This window comes from Jaculus jaculus, chromosome 4, assembly GCF_020740685.1.
Source record: "Jaculus jaculus isolate mJacJac1 chromosome 4, mJacJac1.mat.Y.cur, whole genome shotgun sequence".
Classification (NCBI taxonomy): Eukaryota; Metazoa; Chordata; class Mammalia; order Rodentia; family Dipodidae; genus Jaculus; species Jaculus jaculus.
Genome location: NC_059105.1, coordinates 66,159,560 through 66,173,978, shown reverse-complemented (window position 1 = coordinate 66,173,978; position 14,419 = coordinate 66,159,560). Strand labels below are relative to the sequence as shown.

General features: G+C 42.5%; 1 protein-coding gene across 6 annotated transcripts in view; it reads left to right on the top strand.

Annotated features, from left to right (window-relative positions):
- Rapgef4 (Rap guanine nucleotide exchange factor 4) overlaps positions 1–5,902 on the top strand; it is a 336,159-nt gene extending 330,257 nt beyond the window's left edge. For 5 of the 6 annotated variants that reach the window (XM_045147498.1, XM_004660336.2, XM_004660335.2 and 2 more), the window contains 2 exons: positions 1,348–1,402; positions 4,793–5,901. In XM_045147498.1, coding sequence (XP_045003433.1) covers positions 1,348–1,402; positions 4,793–4,920 — 183 coding nt within the window. In that variant the 3' untranslated portion in view covers positions 4,921–5,901. Of the gene's footprint in view, positions 1–1,347; positions 1,403–4,792 lie in introns of all 6 variants that reach the window. The other variant, XM_045147499.1, reaches the window with a different exon arrangement.
- The last annotated feature ends 8,517 nt before the right edge of the window (positions 5,903–14,419 follow it).

Sequence of the window (14,419 nt, the reverse complement as noted above, 5' to 3'; positions counted from 1 at the left end):
AGCTGAGCTAAGTTATGATCTGTCCACTTGAAAGAAGTTAAAAATGTTTATTTTAAAATGTTTTAAGCCGGGTGTGGTGACGCACACCTTTAATCCCAGCACTCAGGAGGCAGAAGTAGGAGGATCGCCGTGAGTTCAAGGCCACCCTGAGACTACATAGTGAATTCCAGGTCAGCCTGAGCTAGTGTGAGACCCTAGCTTGAAAAACCAAAGGAAAAGAAAAAGTTCTAAACTGCAAATGGTGAGCCAGGCATGGTGGCACATGCGTGCCATCCCAATATTCATAAGGCTGAGGCAGGAGGATTCGTAGTTCAAGGTCATCTTCAGCTATATGAGACCATATCTCAAAAACAACAACAACAAAAAGGGAAGTTTCATGGAAAAATAACCAAAATGTAAATGTAAAAATTAAAATTAAAATATGCATGCATAGCATAACTTTTCCTTTTTAAACTGTAATCAGGTATTTATTTTTTAAATACCAGAAAACAATGTACAAAATACTAATGAGTTTACTCTTTGAAGTGCTATTCTAAGTCATTTTTCCTTTGCTCCTACATTTTTTTCATTTTCAAAAACATGCCTGCTGCCGGGCATGGTGGCGCACGCCTTTAATCCCAGCACTGGGAGGCAGAGGTAGGAGGATCAATGTGAGTTCAAGGCTACCCAGAGACTACATAGTAAATTCCAGGTCAGCCTGGGCTAGGTGAGACCCTACCTTGAAAAAAAGAAAATGTGCCTGTGTTACTAATTGTAATTGAAGTCAAGTAAAAGAAAGGGGAAAAGCAATTAGAATTAACATTAAAGCACATTTTTGCTGCAAGACCTGAAAAGTCAATAATACATCATGGAGTAGCAAAAATTTATAGGCTGCATATTTTGGCTTACTACCCAATGAGGATAATCAAATACCTTGCTACTACTAAGTACCTGTTAACTGTGAGAAACTTGACAATCTAACACTTCTTCAAATCTAAGACGTCACCAATTCTCTTACAAATTCACACTGGCCTCCAGAAAGGATGACGAGCACTATTTCCAGTGTACAAGTGCAGAGTCAGCTATGCTTCTTGGCACTGGAATGTACAAATCAAATCAACACTGAGACTAGAGTTGTGTCACAAGCACTTTACCTGAACGTGCCTTGTATGCGTGAGTGTGGGTGCCTCTTTACATCAGTGAGCAAGTTACACTCCAACCAGCTGCCTGCAGGCTGTCAACATCTCTGAACATGCTGTTTCTTGTGATACTGACGAGTGATGGAATAAATCATGGTTTGTTTTTCTTTGGGGATTAGACACTAAGCTGACCTGCATTTTTCTCTCACTTTTTTCCTTTTCCTTCTAGCGTATGATCGCAAATACTGCCAGGACGGTGAGGTACTACAGGAGCGAACCTTTCAGTAAGTTCAGTGCTGTGACATGTTTCAGTGATCTGGGTGATCGAGTCCTTTTTAATGAGACTGCCAAGACACTCTAGCGTCTGGACAGCGTTTCATTCTGTCAAAGGCACTTTGGACGGTAACTCCTGGGCCATGGGAGCCTTGGTTTCAGGACTTCGTTTTGCCACTGCAAAACGAGAAACTAAGCATCAGTATGTTATCTTAATGAATGAATTTAAAGAAAATTCACTTTCCTGCTCTAGTATGGCTAGAAACAAGTAGGTCACAATGGCCAACAAATCTTGCTTTCTAGCCAGCACCGCGTGACTCACTGCTGGCTGTTGAGAAACTCACATGGGCCCTTGATGACTCAGTGCTGTTGTTTATACACCAGGAGAGATAATATTTATTGTCTCTTGAGAATGCATTAATGTTTATAGCACATTTGTTAAAAAAAAAAAAAAGTTCCATAGCAAAGTTTTGTATTATGTTTATAGTATTCCCAGGAAATTTGAGATGTTCTTTTAAATTTTAAGCACGTGTTATATGAACTGGTACACTGTGTGAATATGTATAAAATATTATTTTTTTTTTTTTTTTTGGTTTTTCGAGGTAGGGTCTCACTCTAGCCCAGGCTGACCTGGAATTCACTATGAAGTCTCAGGGTGGCCTCGAACACATGGTGATCCTCCTACCTCTGCCTCCCAAGTGCTGGGATTAAAGGCGTACACCACCACACCCGGCTAAAGTATTATTAATATATGACTATTTTAATATTTTGGGAGTTGCTGCATAGCACCAGATGCCTATGCTAGACCATTACATCTGTCCTCTCTGGACTAGAACTTGGAGTGAGGGTTGAAGCTTTGATCCTCTGACCTGATTGGGGAGTGAGGAGATGGACCCTTTGGAGATTTTTTTTGTTAAGAACATTCTATGAGTCATTTGAAACTTTTGCTATAAACTCAACATGATACAATGACCCAGACATGACTTCAAGCCTACCATCATCATCCTTTCCTAGAAATCTGGTGCTAAAACGTACACGTCCTTGTTTTAATAGTCACAATGGCATGCTCCTGGTAGTACTGGACTGGCCCACATCCAGAGCTTGCATGCAGAAAGAAGAAGTAAAGTAAAATATACTAAGTATATTTAGTAGCAAGAAGTACTAAATGTTCAATTTTTAAAAGAATTATTTATTTATTTATTGTTCATTTGGACAGAGAGAAAGAGGCAGACACACACACGCGCACACAGAAAGAGAGAGCATAAGCACACCAGGGCCTCTAGCCCGTGCAAACGAACTCCAGATGCATGTGCCACCATGTGTGTCTGGCTTTACATGGGTACTGGAGAAATGAACATGGGCCTTCAGGGTTTGGAAATAAATGCCTTTAACTGCTGAGCCATCTCTTCAGCCCTCTTTTTTTTTTTTTTTTTTTTTTTTAATGTATGGGAGGAAAGGAATTAGGGAAAGTAATCTTGACTTGGGGAGAAAGGAGACTTTTAAATGTTAATCAAATGACTGTGTCTTCTCGGACTTCTAAGATGAGAATGTTCTTGCTTATCACCAGCTATTCCCATGCTGATTCTGCCAGAATTAAAGCGTCTCTGGCAATGTACTGTGTATTTAAAGACATGGCTGTAAAGCAGTTGCATAAGTGAAAACTGAGAATAGGTAAATTACAACAGAGGTTTATAATCTGGAATCCATGGCCCTTCAGAGGATTCTGGGATATGCCTGGAATTATAAAGCAAAATCTTGTATGCCCCAGAGGAGTAGAGCCTGGAGAGTGTTCTCAGTGAGGCTCCAGAACCAAAGAAAAACTATGATAGAATCTTTGTTCCATGAGCATCTTTGGCAATAAATTCTACATTCTTCCACATCTTCTCTGAGAGAAATGAAGGGGGGGGGGGGAAGTGTTTAATCTCCAGTGCATTTGTTGAAGTTATCAGTAACTGCTGGTAAACAACAGCTGCTCAGCTCTGAAGTCAACACTCTATAGATAAAGCTATAGGAATAGAGTCATACACATTGTGGGAATGTGTACAATGTAATTACAGTATATTGTACATGTAGAGAGCATTGCCAGTGGGAAGCAGAGGCAATTAAGCACAATGTGTTCTGTAGTTCACTGTGGCATTATTTATATGTGATAATTATACTGATGAGTTTCTTCTTACGGTGGGGGCCTTGGTATCTTGTCTCAGCTTCTCTGTGCTCAGACCTGCATCACTACCCCACCCCACCCCCCCACCCCCGCCACCAACCCCTTGTGCAGATGGCATTCTAATTGTCTATGGGAGCAGTGGGTAGATCTGGCAGGAGCAACTGGACTGCAGAAAGCAGGGCTGTGATGGAGGAACTCTGGTTCGGACTCCACATTCCAGCTTAGCCACTCCTATGTCCCATTTGAGCAGAGGCCCACGCTAGTGGTCTGTGGGACAGAGATGACCCATGGACTGCCGCAGAAAACTGAGCACCTCACCCCTTTATTTTGAAATTTTGCCATTTAGGAATGGATTAGCAATTAGGCGAATTCACAGGGAAGTCGGATTTCCTATTTCAGAAACAGAGAAAGAAGAGAAAGGGAAAGGAAGCGAAAGGAAGATCTGGAAACTAGGCACAGATTCATACCTAGAGATGACACTCGGGCAGCGAATGAGTCACTTCCCAAGGGACCGGTGTTTCTAGTTCCCTATTCTCTTGAATTGGGCCTTGCGCATTGTAACCCTAGTTTGAATGAAATCAGCTATCATTTCTGATAGCTCAGGTGCTCACCCATCTCGGGGGAGGATCAGGGTAGAATAGTAACTGGGTTTAGAGAATAAGTCATGTCAGAGAACTGAAAGTTTAACAGAATTCATCACTTCAACCCACAAGTTTGCTTTTCCCCTGAATCTGCAGTGTCTAAGGGCATGCAGGCCACAGCAGTGCTGGGCACTGTGGGTGAGTGAAGGTGGCAGTCAGGGCCTGGTGGTCCACTGCCTGGCTTACATTCAGGCCAGGTGGTAAGTGCTTTGTGAGTTTGCTAATGAAACTACATCTTTTGATGTTCTTCCTCTGGACCAGAGGAGGTGGAGAACACAGAGGTGAGCTGGGAAAGGAAAACAATTTTCATCTGTCACCAGGGCCACCAGACAGTGGCTTCCCCCTCCTTTTTCCTTTTCACTGTGCAATGCAAAGGAAAATGATCAAAAGAGATGATTCTGGGGAAGAAATGAAAATTAGAGGGTAGAATCGAGGAGCTGGACCCACCAAGTGCTGTTTCAGTGAATGTGCTGTGTTGAAAGGTCTAGACAGAACCCAGGGATCTGTGATAAATGTAAGAAGCCAATGGGGAAAGTCACAGAATCCCATATGCATGTGTTATCTAATGCCAATTCGGCCCTGTATTCTCTCAACAGATCCTGACGCAGCTCAAGCAAACAAGAACCATCAGGATGTCCGGAGTTATGTACGGCAATTAAATGTGATTGACAACCAGAGAACTTTATCACAGATGTCACACAGATTAGAGCCTCGCAGGCCATAGACATCTAAAGCATCCAGAGCGATGGTTTTGCCTCCAGCCCACAATCTCTCAGAAATGTGGTGTATGCTACTCCGGACTGTGTGGCCACTAGAAAATTCTACAGACAAGCAGAGACCCATCCTGAGACATCCTCGGGGCTGCCTCTAGCTTACCTTCCACACCACAAGAGAAGAAACGATTTGACTTAAATTGTGCTTACACGCTCTAGCATAGGAACCCCATATTTGTAGTCGATTTCATTTCCGGTTGTGCCATCATCATGAGCTCATGTGGAGAGCTTTGTGGAAATGCCACTGGAAAGAGAGATGCCATGCCCTAACATTCCTTCCTCTACTGTTCACAGTAGTGACATGTGCTAAAAGTGGGACTGACTCAGTTGTATCAGTGGTAATATAATTTTGTCATTTTTGACTCAACATCTCAATTTGGAGCATGGGGTAAGGAGAAAGTGTCGAGGAATCTGTAGAAATCCAAATTATAGGTTTTTTGTTTTTTTTTTTTTCCATCTCCATAGTCATATCTCTGAAGGAACGGAACCTGACCACCTTGCTATAAAACATTCTGGCCATTTATGTATTTTAGAGAGGTCTGGTCTAATTTCTGAATGATACACAAAATAATATGTTTACAATATAACTTAAAATTTACAAATTAGGATTGCATATGTTATAATCCCACCAAGAAACACCGAGGTTCTTAAAATTGCCAGTGTCGAGGTAGAAAATAACATTTCACAAGAGCACAAGATGCACAAAACATTTTTTCAAAATTGAAATATTTTCCTGGGCATTAAAAACTTTTCAGCTACAAATTTATTGTTACTGATAAAAATATTTTCTGGACATAAATGTTATTACAAATACTTAATTTTCAACAATTGTTTTGCACTTTCAAATAGATTGTAAATAGTTCATTCAATCAATGGTGTAGAATTATTTATTTGCTACATAGTGGATGTTGTGCCAAATAATTCCTTTTTATTTATTTTATTTTGGAGTACATTTTTTTGTTTTCACAACTAGACTACATTCAATGTGTAGGAATTGTACGTATGTATATCTTCTGTAAATAACATCTAATATCTTCATTAAATATACTTGACAAGAAATAGTTGTCATCAATTTCTATACTATAGGAGGACCATCTGATATGGTGGGTATTAAATTTTTTTCCATTATTTCCTTATTTATTTTTTGTGTGTGCTAGAAATGAAACCCAGAGCTTCATGCATGCTAAGCACATACTGTACTACTGAACAACAACCCAGCCTGGACTTTTTTTTTTTAAATTTTTTATTTATTTATTTGAGAGTGACAGACACGGAGAGAAAGACAGGTAGAGGGAGAGAGAAAGAATGGGCGCACCAGGGCTTCCAGCCTCTGCAAACGAACTCCAGACGCATGCGCCCCCTTGTACATCTGGCTAACGTGGGACCTGGGGAACCAAGCCTCGAACCAGGGTCCTTAGGCTTCACAGGCAAGCGCTTAACCGCTAAGCCATCTCTCCAGCCCTGGACTTTCTTAATTGGAAGAAATTCATATACTAAAGTACATTTTTTAAAAGTACACAATCAAGCGGTTTTTAGTATGTTCATGAAGTTATAAAACCATCATCCTTATCTAACTCCAGATTGTCAATCTCCCTAGAAAAAAACTATTCATTAGCATTTATTTCTAATTGTCCCTCTCACCCCTAGAAACCACAAATCTTCTTTCTATCTCTGTGAGTTTACTTTGGATCTCATGTAAATGAAATCATACAATACGAGCCTTGGTGTCTGGCTCTTTGCACTTAACATATCTTTAAGATTCTTGCCAGCCATGGTGGTACACATTTTTAATCCCAGCACGTGACAGGCAATGGTGTGAAGATTGCTGTGAGTGCCAGGTCAGCCAGGGCTAGAGTGAGACCCTATCTTGAAAAACAACAACAACAAAAAGATTCTTCCATGTCATAGTTCGCATCTGCATTTAATTCCTTTTTCTGGCTGAGTAATATGAAGTATGAATGTGCCACATTTTATTCATCTGTTCATCACTTTTGACTGTCAGGATTATTGCTGCTAGGAAGAGGCACTGGATGATAGAACTGTCCAATATTTGCTGAATATTCAATGAAGAGCTATCTAAAATTCTTTAAGGGGCTAAGAAGATAGCTTAGCAGGTAAAGGCACTTGCTTGCAAATCTAGCCTGCCTGGTTCCAGTTCTCAGACCACCCATGTAAGCCAGATGCAAAAAGTGTGCAAGCATCTGGTGTTTGTTTGCTGCAGCAAGAGGCCTTGTTGTGCATGCATGTGTGTGCAAATGCACACACAAATAAAATTTTAAAAATTCTTTACATTTTGGACATGCCTCTCTTTTTAATAAGTCTATTTATAGTGTTTCAGGCAAAGTAGTCTCACAAATTAACATTCCATTTCTTTATAAACAAAAATAATCCAACTATGGAGCAAAGATACTACCAAGAAAACTCTGGAGAATAAGTTATGAAAAATCTGCATAATGCACCCAATTCTTAGAAATAATTTCTGATTCTCACTAACAAAGGCTCTTCGAAGTCCTACTGGAATTCCTTTGAACATCCCATGATCAAAACTCACCTTAGCAAGTGGCTGGGAGATAGAATAGTGGTTAAAGACAATAGCTTACAAAGCCTACAAGTCCAGGTTCAATGGCCCAGCCACCCACATAAACCCTGACAGGCATTTGTCTGCAGTGGCAAGAGACCCTGGTACATACACATACACACACGAGTGTGTGCACACACGTATTATATATGTAACAGTTCAAAAATTTACCTTGACAAATGCTGAAGCAGCAAATAGGAGTATTTCAATGTCCTAAAGAGCAGGACTGTTATTTTATGCATGACGCTGTTCTCATCCATTTACAGACACATACACGTCTACACAACAATGCCTTTGTATAAAGTCATAAGATAAACTGCCTTGTGTTCATGATTATTCAACATTTCACTGTGTTGTGGATTTCAGTCAGGTGCAAAGGTTTTTTTCCATTAATTTCTAGGTAATTTATAAAGACAGTAAGACAGACAGACAGTGGCTTCCTGGACATCCTGCTCTGATTTTCTTCTGCTTTCTCCCTGCTTTTCTTGAAAGCGGGTTTCCTGTGTATAGCAGTGACTATAGTTACCTAGTACCTAGTGACTGACACCTTAGCACCTCATTTTAGCTTACTTTTGACATTTTCAGAAATCAATACATACTCACCCCTTAATCTTCCAAATACAAATAAGAATTATGATTAAATTAAGATAGGGAGTTTTAATTATGTCTGGCTTCTATGAAAATGTATTAAGCGCTTTTATTTAAGGTAGCAATGGTGAGGTACAAGAAATCACCTTATAGGGCTGAAGAGATGGCTCAGTGGTTAAGGAGCTTGCCTGCAGAGCCTAACTATGCAGGTTTGGTTGCCCAGGACCCACGTCAACCCAGGTGCACAATGTGGCGCTTGCATCCAGAGTTTGTTTGCAGCGACTAGAGGCCCTGGTGTGCCCATTCTGTTTCTCTTCTCTCTATCTCTCTCCCTGCAAATAAATAAATAAAACATTTTTTTGAATCTTTTTTAAAAAACCCACACTCTAAAAATGTAGACTAGTAGCAGCCAAACAGCCCTTCTTGAGTTGGGAGATGCAGTTAATCTTTTAAAACTCGCAAACAAGCCACAAGAAAATGAGATGCCTACAGGGTCACAAGAAGGATAATGAGGTTTTGCTGGAAGATGTGAAAAAGAAGAAAGAATGTTCTTTTTTTGTTGTTTTTTTCTTTAACCAAAAAACGCCTGTAGAAAATTATACATTTAAGTGTTTAACATACCTACTTAGCAAGGTCACTAGCATAGCCTCTGGGAGCTAAGCCTTGCTAGTAATTTTTTGAATGCGTGCAGGTTAAATGTGCTTTTCTGCTGCATTCAATGGCAATTCCTCTCAAGACATGAATGCAGATCAATGGCTACCAGCATGAGCAAATTAAAGGAAGTGTCGCTCTAGTTTCAAATTGTACTTTTAATAATAATAAAAATCAGCATAGAATATGCAATATGGCAAAATTAACCCCTGCCTTGAATAGCTTTCCTTTTGCTGTCAATCTCAAATGTATTACATTTCTCGCTTCTGAGTAATCTTAATTTGTCTGACATAGAAGAATGAGGTGTTTGATAAGCAGAACATACCATCCTTTCTTATATACTGGAGAAAAAACCTTTAACTCGGATATTGCTAGTTCTATTCCTTCCTTCTTTATTTCGTTTTTAAAAATACTTTATTTATTTATTTTTTTTTATTTATTTGAGAGAGAGAGAATGGGTGTGCCAGGGCCTCCAGCCACTACAAATGAACTCCAGATGCATGAGCCCCCTTGTGCATCTGACTTATGTGGGTCCTGGGGAATTGAACTTGGGTCCTTTGGCTTTGCAGGCAAATGCCTTAACCGCTAGGCCATCTTTCCAGACTTCCTTCTTTATTTCTTTCTTTATCTTTATATCTTTTTCTTTCTTTTTTTTTTTTTTTTTTTTTTGGCAGGGTTTCTCACTAGTTTAGGCTGACCTAAACTGGCCTTGAACTCACAACAATCCTCCTACTTCAGCCTCCCAAGAGCCAAGATTAAAGGCATGTGTCACCACACCGGACTTCATTTTTCTGTTGTCTTGTTCCTATTAATTGATTCATTAGCTAATAATGATTATGGCGTGCTCTAGTTTAAATCCCAAAGGCTTGTATATTGAAAGCTTGTTCTCCAACCAGTGGCACTATGGGGAGATGGTGGCCCTTTTAGGTGGTGGGGCCTATGGGGAAGAAATGAAAGCATTGGGGATGTGCCCTTGAGGGAAATACGGGAACTCTAGCTGCTTTTCTCTCCCTCCCTCCCTCCCCTCCCCCCTTCCTGGTAGCCATGCGGCTCCAGCTCCCTCCACCAGGCACTCCCGACCATGATGTTTTGTTTTGCCACTGGTCCTAAGGCAGCGTGGCCAAGGGACATAGATTAAAACTTAGACTATGTAAAGCCGGGCGTGGTGGCGCACTCCTTTAATCCCAGCACTTGGGAGGCAGAGGTAAGAGGATCGCTGTGAGTTCGAGGCCACCCTGAGACTCCATAGTGAATTCCAGGTCAGCCTGGGCTAGAGTGAAACCCTACCTCGAAAAACAAAAACAAAAAAAACAAAACTTAGACTATGAGATTAAAATATACTTTTCCTCCATGAAAGTTTACTTAACTTGGGTATTTTATCTCAGTAGCAGAAAGGGAACACAAACTGCTTACTGAGCAAGCTTGAGACCCTCCACAGACTTAGGATCCAATGCTAAGAAAAACAGCAGAGTGTTTCTCTCCTGGATCCAATTATCCAGTGAAGTTCAATCCTATCAGCACACAGACAGGTAAGTATAAAAGCCCTTCCCCAGGAGGACATGGTATTCAGAGCTTGTAGAAAGAATATTTAACCAGGCATGGTGGCAGGTGCATTCAATCCCAGCACTCAGGAGGCAGAGGCAGGAGGATTGCTGAGAGTAAGAGGCCACTCTGAGATACATAGTGAATTCCAGGTTAGCCTGGGCTAGAGCGAGACCCTACCTTGAAAAACAAATCTAATGAAAAAGGATTTAGCCCATCTGAGGTGGGGAAAGTTATCTGAGGAAGTGAAAGTTGAGCTGAATTCTGAACAACTGAACGCTAACCAACAGAGAGAGAAAATGAGTGTGTTCTAAGAGTAAATATGACTGTGAAGTTGGGGAAAGGGCTCAGCAGGTAAGAGTGTTTGCCGCCCAAGCATGAGAGCCTAGAAGGGCCTCAAAGAGCCTGATTTGCCCTGAATTCAATCCCCAACACCTATGTAGAAAGTTGAGAACAATTATAGGCACCTATACCCACAGCCCCGTGGGAGATGGGGGGAGCCCAGATCATGGCTGGGGTTCTCTGAGCAGCCAATCTGACCGAAAACAGCATCTCTGGGTTTATTGAGAGACTCAGCCTCAAGGAAAATAAGGAGAAGAGGGAGGAGGCACACCCCAGAGCTGTCCTCTGGCCTCCACATTCAGCACCCACCATTGAGTGCATCTGCATACACACATATGCTCACAGCACACCATACGTGTTATACACACACCTCTGCAACAGAAAAGGAGGAAATGACCTTCACCGTGAGGGACAGGAAGCTCTTTGTGCCCACCAGGATCATGGATGAAAGCCCTCGGAGACATGCTAGTGAGCTGAGATGCAGAGTGTGTGAGGCCTTGTCACCCAAGAGCAGACAGGGAAGTGTTTGAAGGAAAGAGGTGCCTTGTAATACTGGGGCCACTGCTCAGATGTACCACAGTGACTGTGACACTGGAGAGTGTCACCCACACTGCCTTCATGACTTTAATATTCAGGCTTACAGGACAGGTAGTGGAAGCTGGGGCGCCAACAATGGCAAGCATTAAATACCAGAAATGGACCTAGATATTTACAGTCAAACACCGTCCCTTCTCCTAAGTCTAGAGTGAAGCGCTCTTTAATTTTTTTTTTTTAATTGTGGTAAAGCACACATAAAATTTAGCATTTTAGGGCTGGAGAGGTGGCTTAGTGGTTAAGTGCTTGCCTGTGAAGCCTAAGGACCCTGGTTCGAGGCTCAACTCCCCAGGACCCATGTTAGCCAGATGCACAAGAGGGTGCACTGTCTGGAGTTCGTTTGCAGTGGCTGGAGGCCCTGGCACTGTCTCTCTCTCCCTCCCTCTTTCTCTGTCACTTTCAAATAAATAAATAAATAAAAATAAACAAAAAAAATTTAATTAGCATTTTAAACCCTTCGTGAGTGAACACGTCGGTGGCACTTAGTAAATGTATGGATTCATCCTGCTGTGACTCCAACCATCTTGACCAGTAATCACCATGATTGCCCCCAGTGACCCTTGTCAATGCTCCTGATTCGTGTCTCACAAACTATAAATAGGCAACAACTTTAGAGGGGTATGGAGAGCTTTACAACGTGGACCCTGTAGCCAGGAATGTGCCTGACTCTTTGATACCAACTTAAGCCAGGTATGTTCTGTGTTGGTAAATACTAATTTATGATCATGGGCATATCAGTGTGTTCAAGCTCTAGTTCTTTTTTTGAGGTAGGGTTTCACTCTAGCCCAGGCTGACCTGTAATTCACTGTGTAGTCTCAGGGTGGCCTCGAACTCATGTTGATCTTCCTACCTCTGCCTCCTGAGTGCTGGGATTAAAGGCGTGCGCCACCATGCCTGGCCTAGCTCTTTACTTCTAGAACAAAAATTATGGAATCCTATGGTGGTTCTATGGTTCATCTTTTGAGCAATTGCTCTGAATCTGGAAGGGCTACACTGTTTTATGAGTTACATTTGACATAGTCCTCAGTCACCCATGTCACCTCTTTGGAGAATGAAGTCACCAGTGTGTGACATGGCTGCTGGGAAAGTAGTAACCAGAATGTGGGTGCTGTGGTTTGGGTATGGTTCGAGTGTCTCCCCTAAGGGTTCATGTGTTGGAAGCTTGGTCTTGGTGTGGCAATTCTGGGAGATGATGAAACCTTTAAGTGATTTCAAGGAAATTGGTATATGGGAAACACATACTTCTTGCGAGACCGTGGTTAGCTTGTATGACAGTGAGAGTGAGACTGGAACCTCTTGCTCGCTGGCTTCCTGTCCTATCGTGTGCTCTCTCCTCTCATGCATGCTCTTGCCGTGACACCATCTGCCATGGGACCCTTGCTAGAGGCTGGGTAGGTGAGGTTCCGGTCTTGGACTTTCAGCCTCCCAAACTGTAAACTAAACAAGCTTCTTTTCTTTATATAGTATCCAGCCTTGGTTATCTTGTCATAGCAACAGAAAATGGACTACCACAGTCAGTGTCCTGGTGTGGAGCTAGGAACCTTCATCTGCCAGTGGACCTTCTATCAAGCCATGAGTGCCCCAAGAGCCATTGCAGCTCAGGGGTCCTGCTCTGAACTTGTCCTGATGACTGATGCATGGGTCTGAAACCACAGGAGGTGGAGGAGTGAGGGGAATGTTACCACCCTTGAGAATGTAAGGACGTGGGAATGGGGAGAGCATCTGCCTCCATTGGACTCCAACGCATGTGTTTGGCAGGCAGCTAGAGAAGATGGAAGATGCTTCCCTGGGAAGCCAGGACCTTTGTTCCTGGAGCAGTTCACATTTGGAAAGGTTGGGGCCAAAGCTCTACCATGAAGGAAAGAAATCCTGAGGTACTGTGAACTTGGTGGGCACTGGCTTTCCTCTCCAGCCTGGGGGGTGGGGGGGGAGAAGAGACTATGGCAGGACATAAGAGAGCTGCCTGATGCCATACTCCCCACATTCCCTTCTTGGAGAAGGATCAGGACTGGAAGAACTACACAAGAGGAGGGCAGACACAAGAGAAGCTGAGAGCGCATTTGCATAGAATTCTCCAGAACGGGTTTCTGTAGCATCTGTGTCTAGAGGGGAACTAGGAGCTGCCCGCCAGCCCTGCATCTATTCCCTTGGCCAGGTGCACGTAGTGGTTGTCCCTAGGGTGATAGGGAGGGAGCAGAGCCATGGCTCCAGCTCAGAGCCTGAGCGTTTTAAGGCACGGTACACACCTAGTTTCCACAGCAAGGAGAAGGGCTCCAGGTAAGGAGGCATAGCACCACCGGGTGGGGTGGGGTGGAATGGGGGTGAGGATGAGGAGTCTGGTTCTGGACTTGCCAAGATGCATGAAATTTAGAAATATAAAGAGTTGGTTCCGTAGGAGGAAATATTTCATCAGCAAGTCCATCAGTTGCTGTGGATATTTGTTAGCGTTCTCTGGAGAGAGAGAGAGCCAATGGAACAAGTCAGGTTTTTTTTTTAAATAATAAATTTTTTTCAAAGGAGATTTATTATACGAAATTAGCTCACACGATTATAGAGCCAGATAAGTACAATCTGCAGTGTGAGCCAGTAGGCTTGAGACCCAGGAGGCTCAGTCTTGATGCTCCAGTCTAAAGTCCTATAGGTGAAGACCCAGGATGCAATTGGACTTTTAGGAAAACAAGCCTCCTCTCAGGTAGCCTCAACAGGCTACACTCAGCCACTGGCCCCAATATGGTTGTCTTTTTTAAAAAGATTTATTTTTATTTATTTATTTCTTAGAGATAGAGAGCAGGGGGAGAGACAGAGAGAGAGAATGGGCATGCCAGGGCCTCTAGCCACTGCAAACGAACTCCAGATGCTTATGCCACTGTGTGCATCTGACTGACGTGGGTCCTGGGGAATCAAACTTGGGTCGTTAGTCTTCGCAGGCATTCGCCTTAACTGCTGAGCCATCTCCCCAGCCCTTTTGTTTTTTTTCTGGGACAGGCTGCTCTTGTTCTTCTGTTTAAGTGTCTTCAATTGAAGACCGGACGGTGAATAGCAAGAAAAGATTTCACTTATGCATATGAGGATGAAGAATAGATTAAGGGGTTCAGTAACTCCAATTTTGTTTTTCAGGAACTGACATAAGTTTTATGTTTAAATAAAGGAAGAAT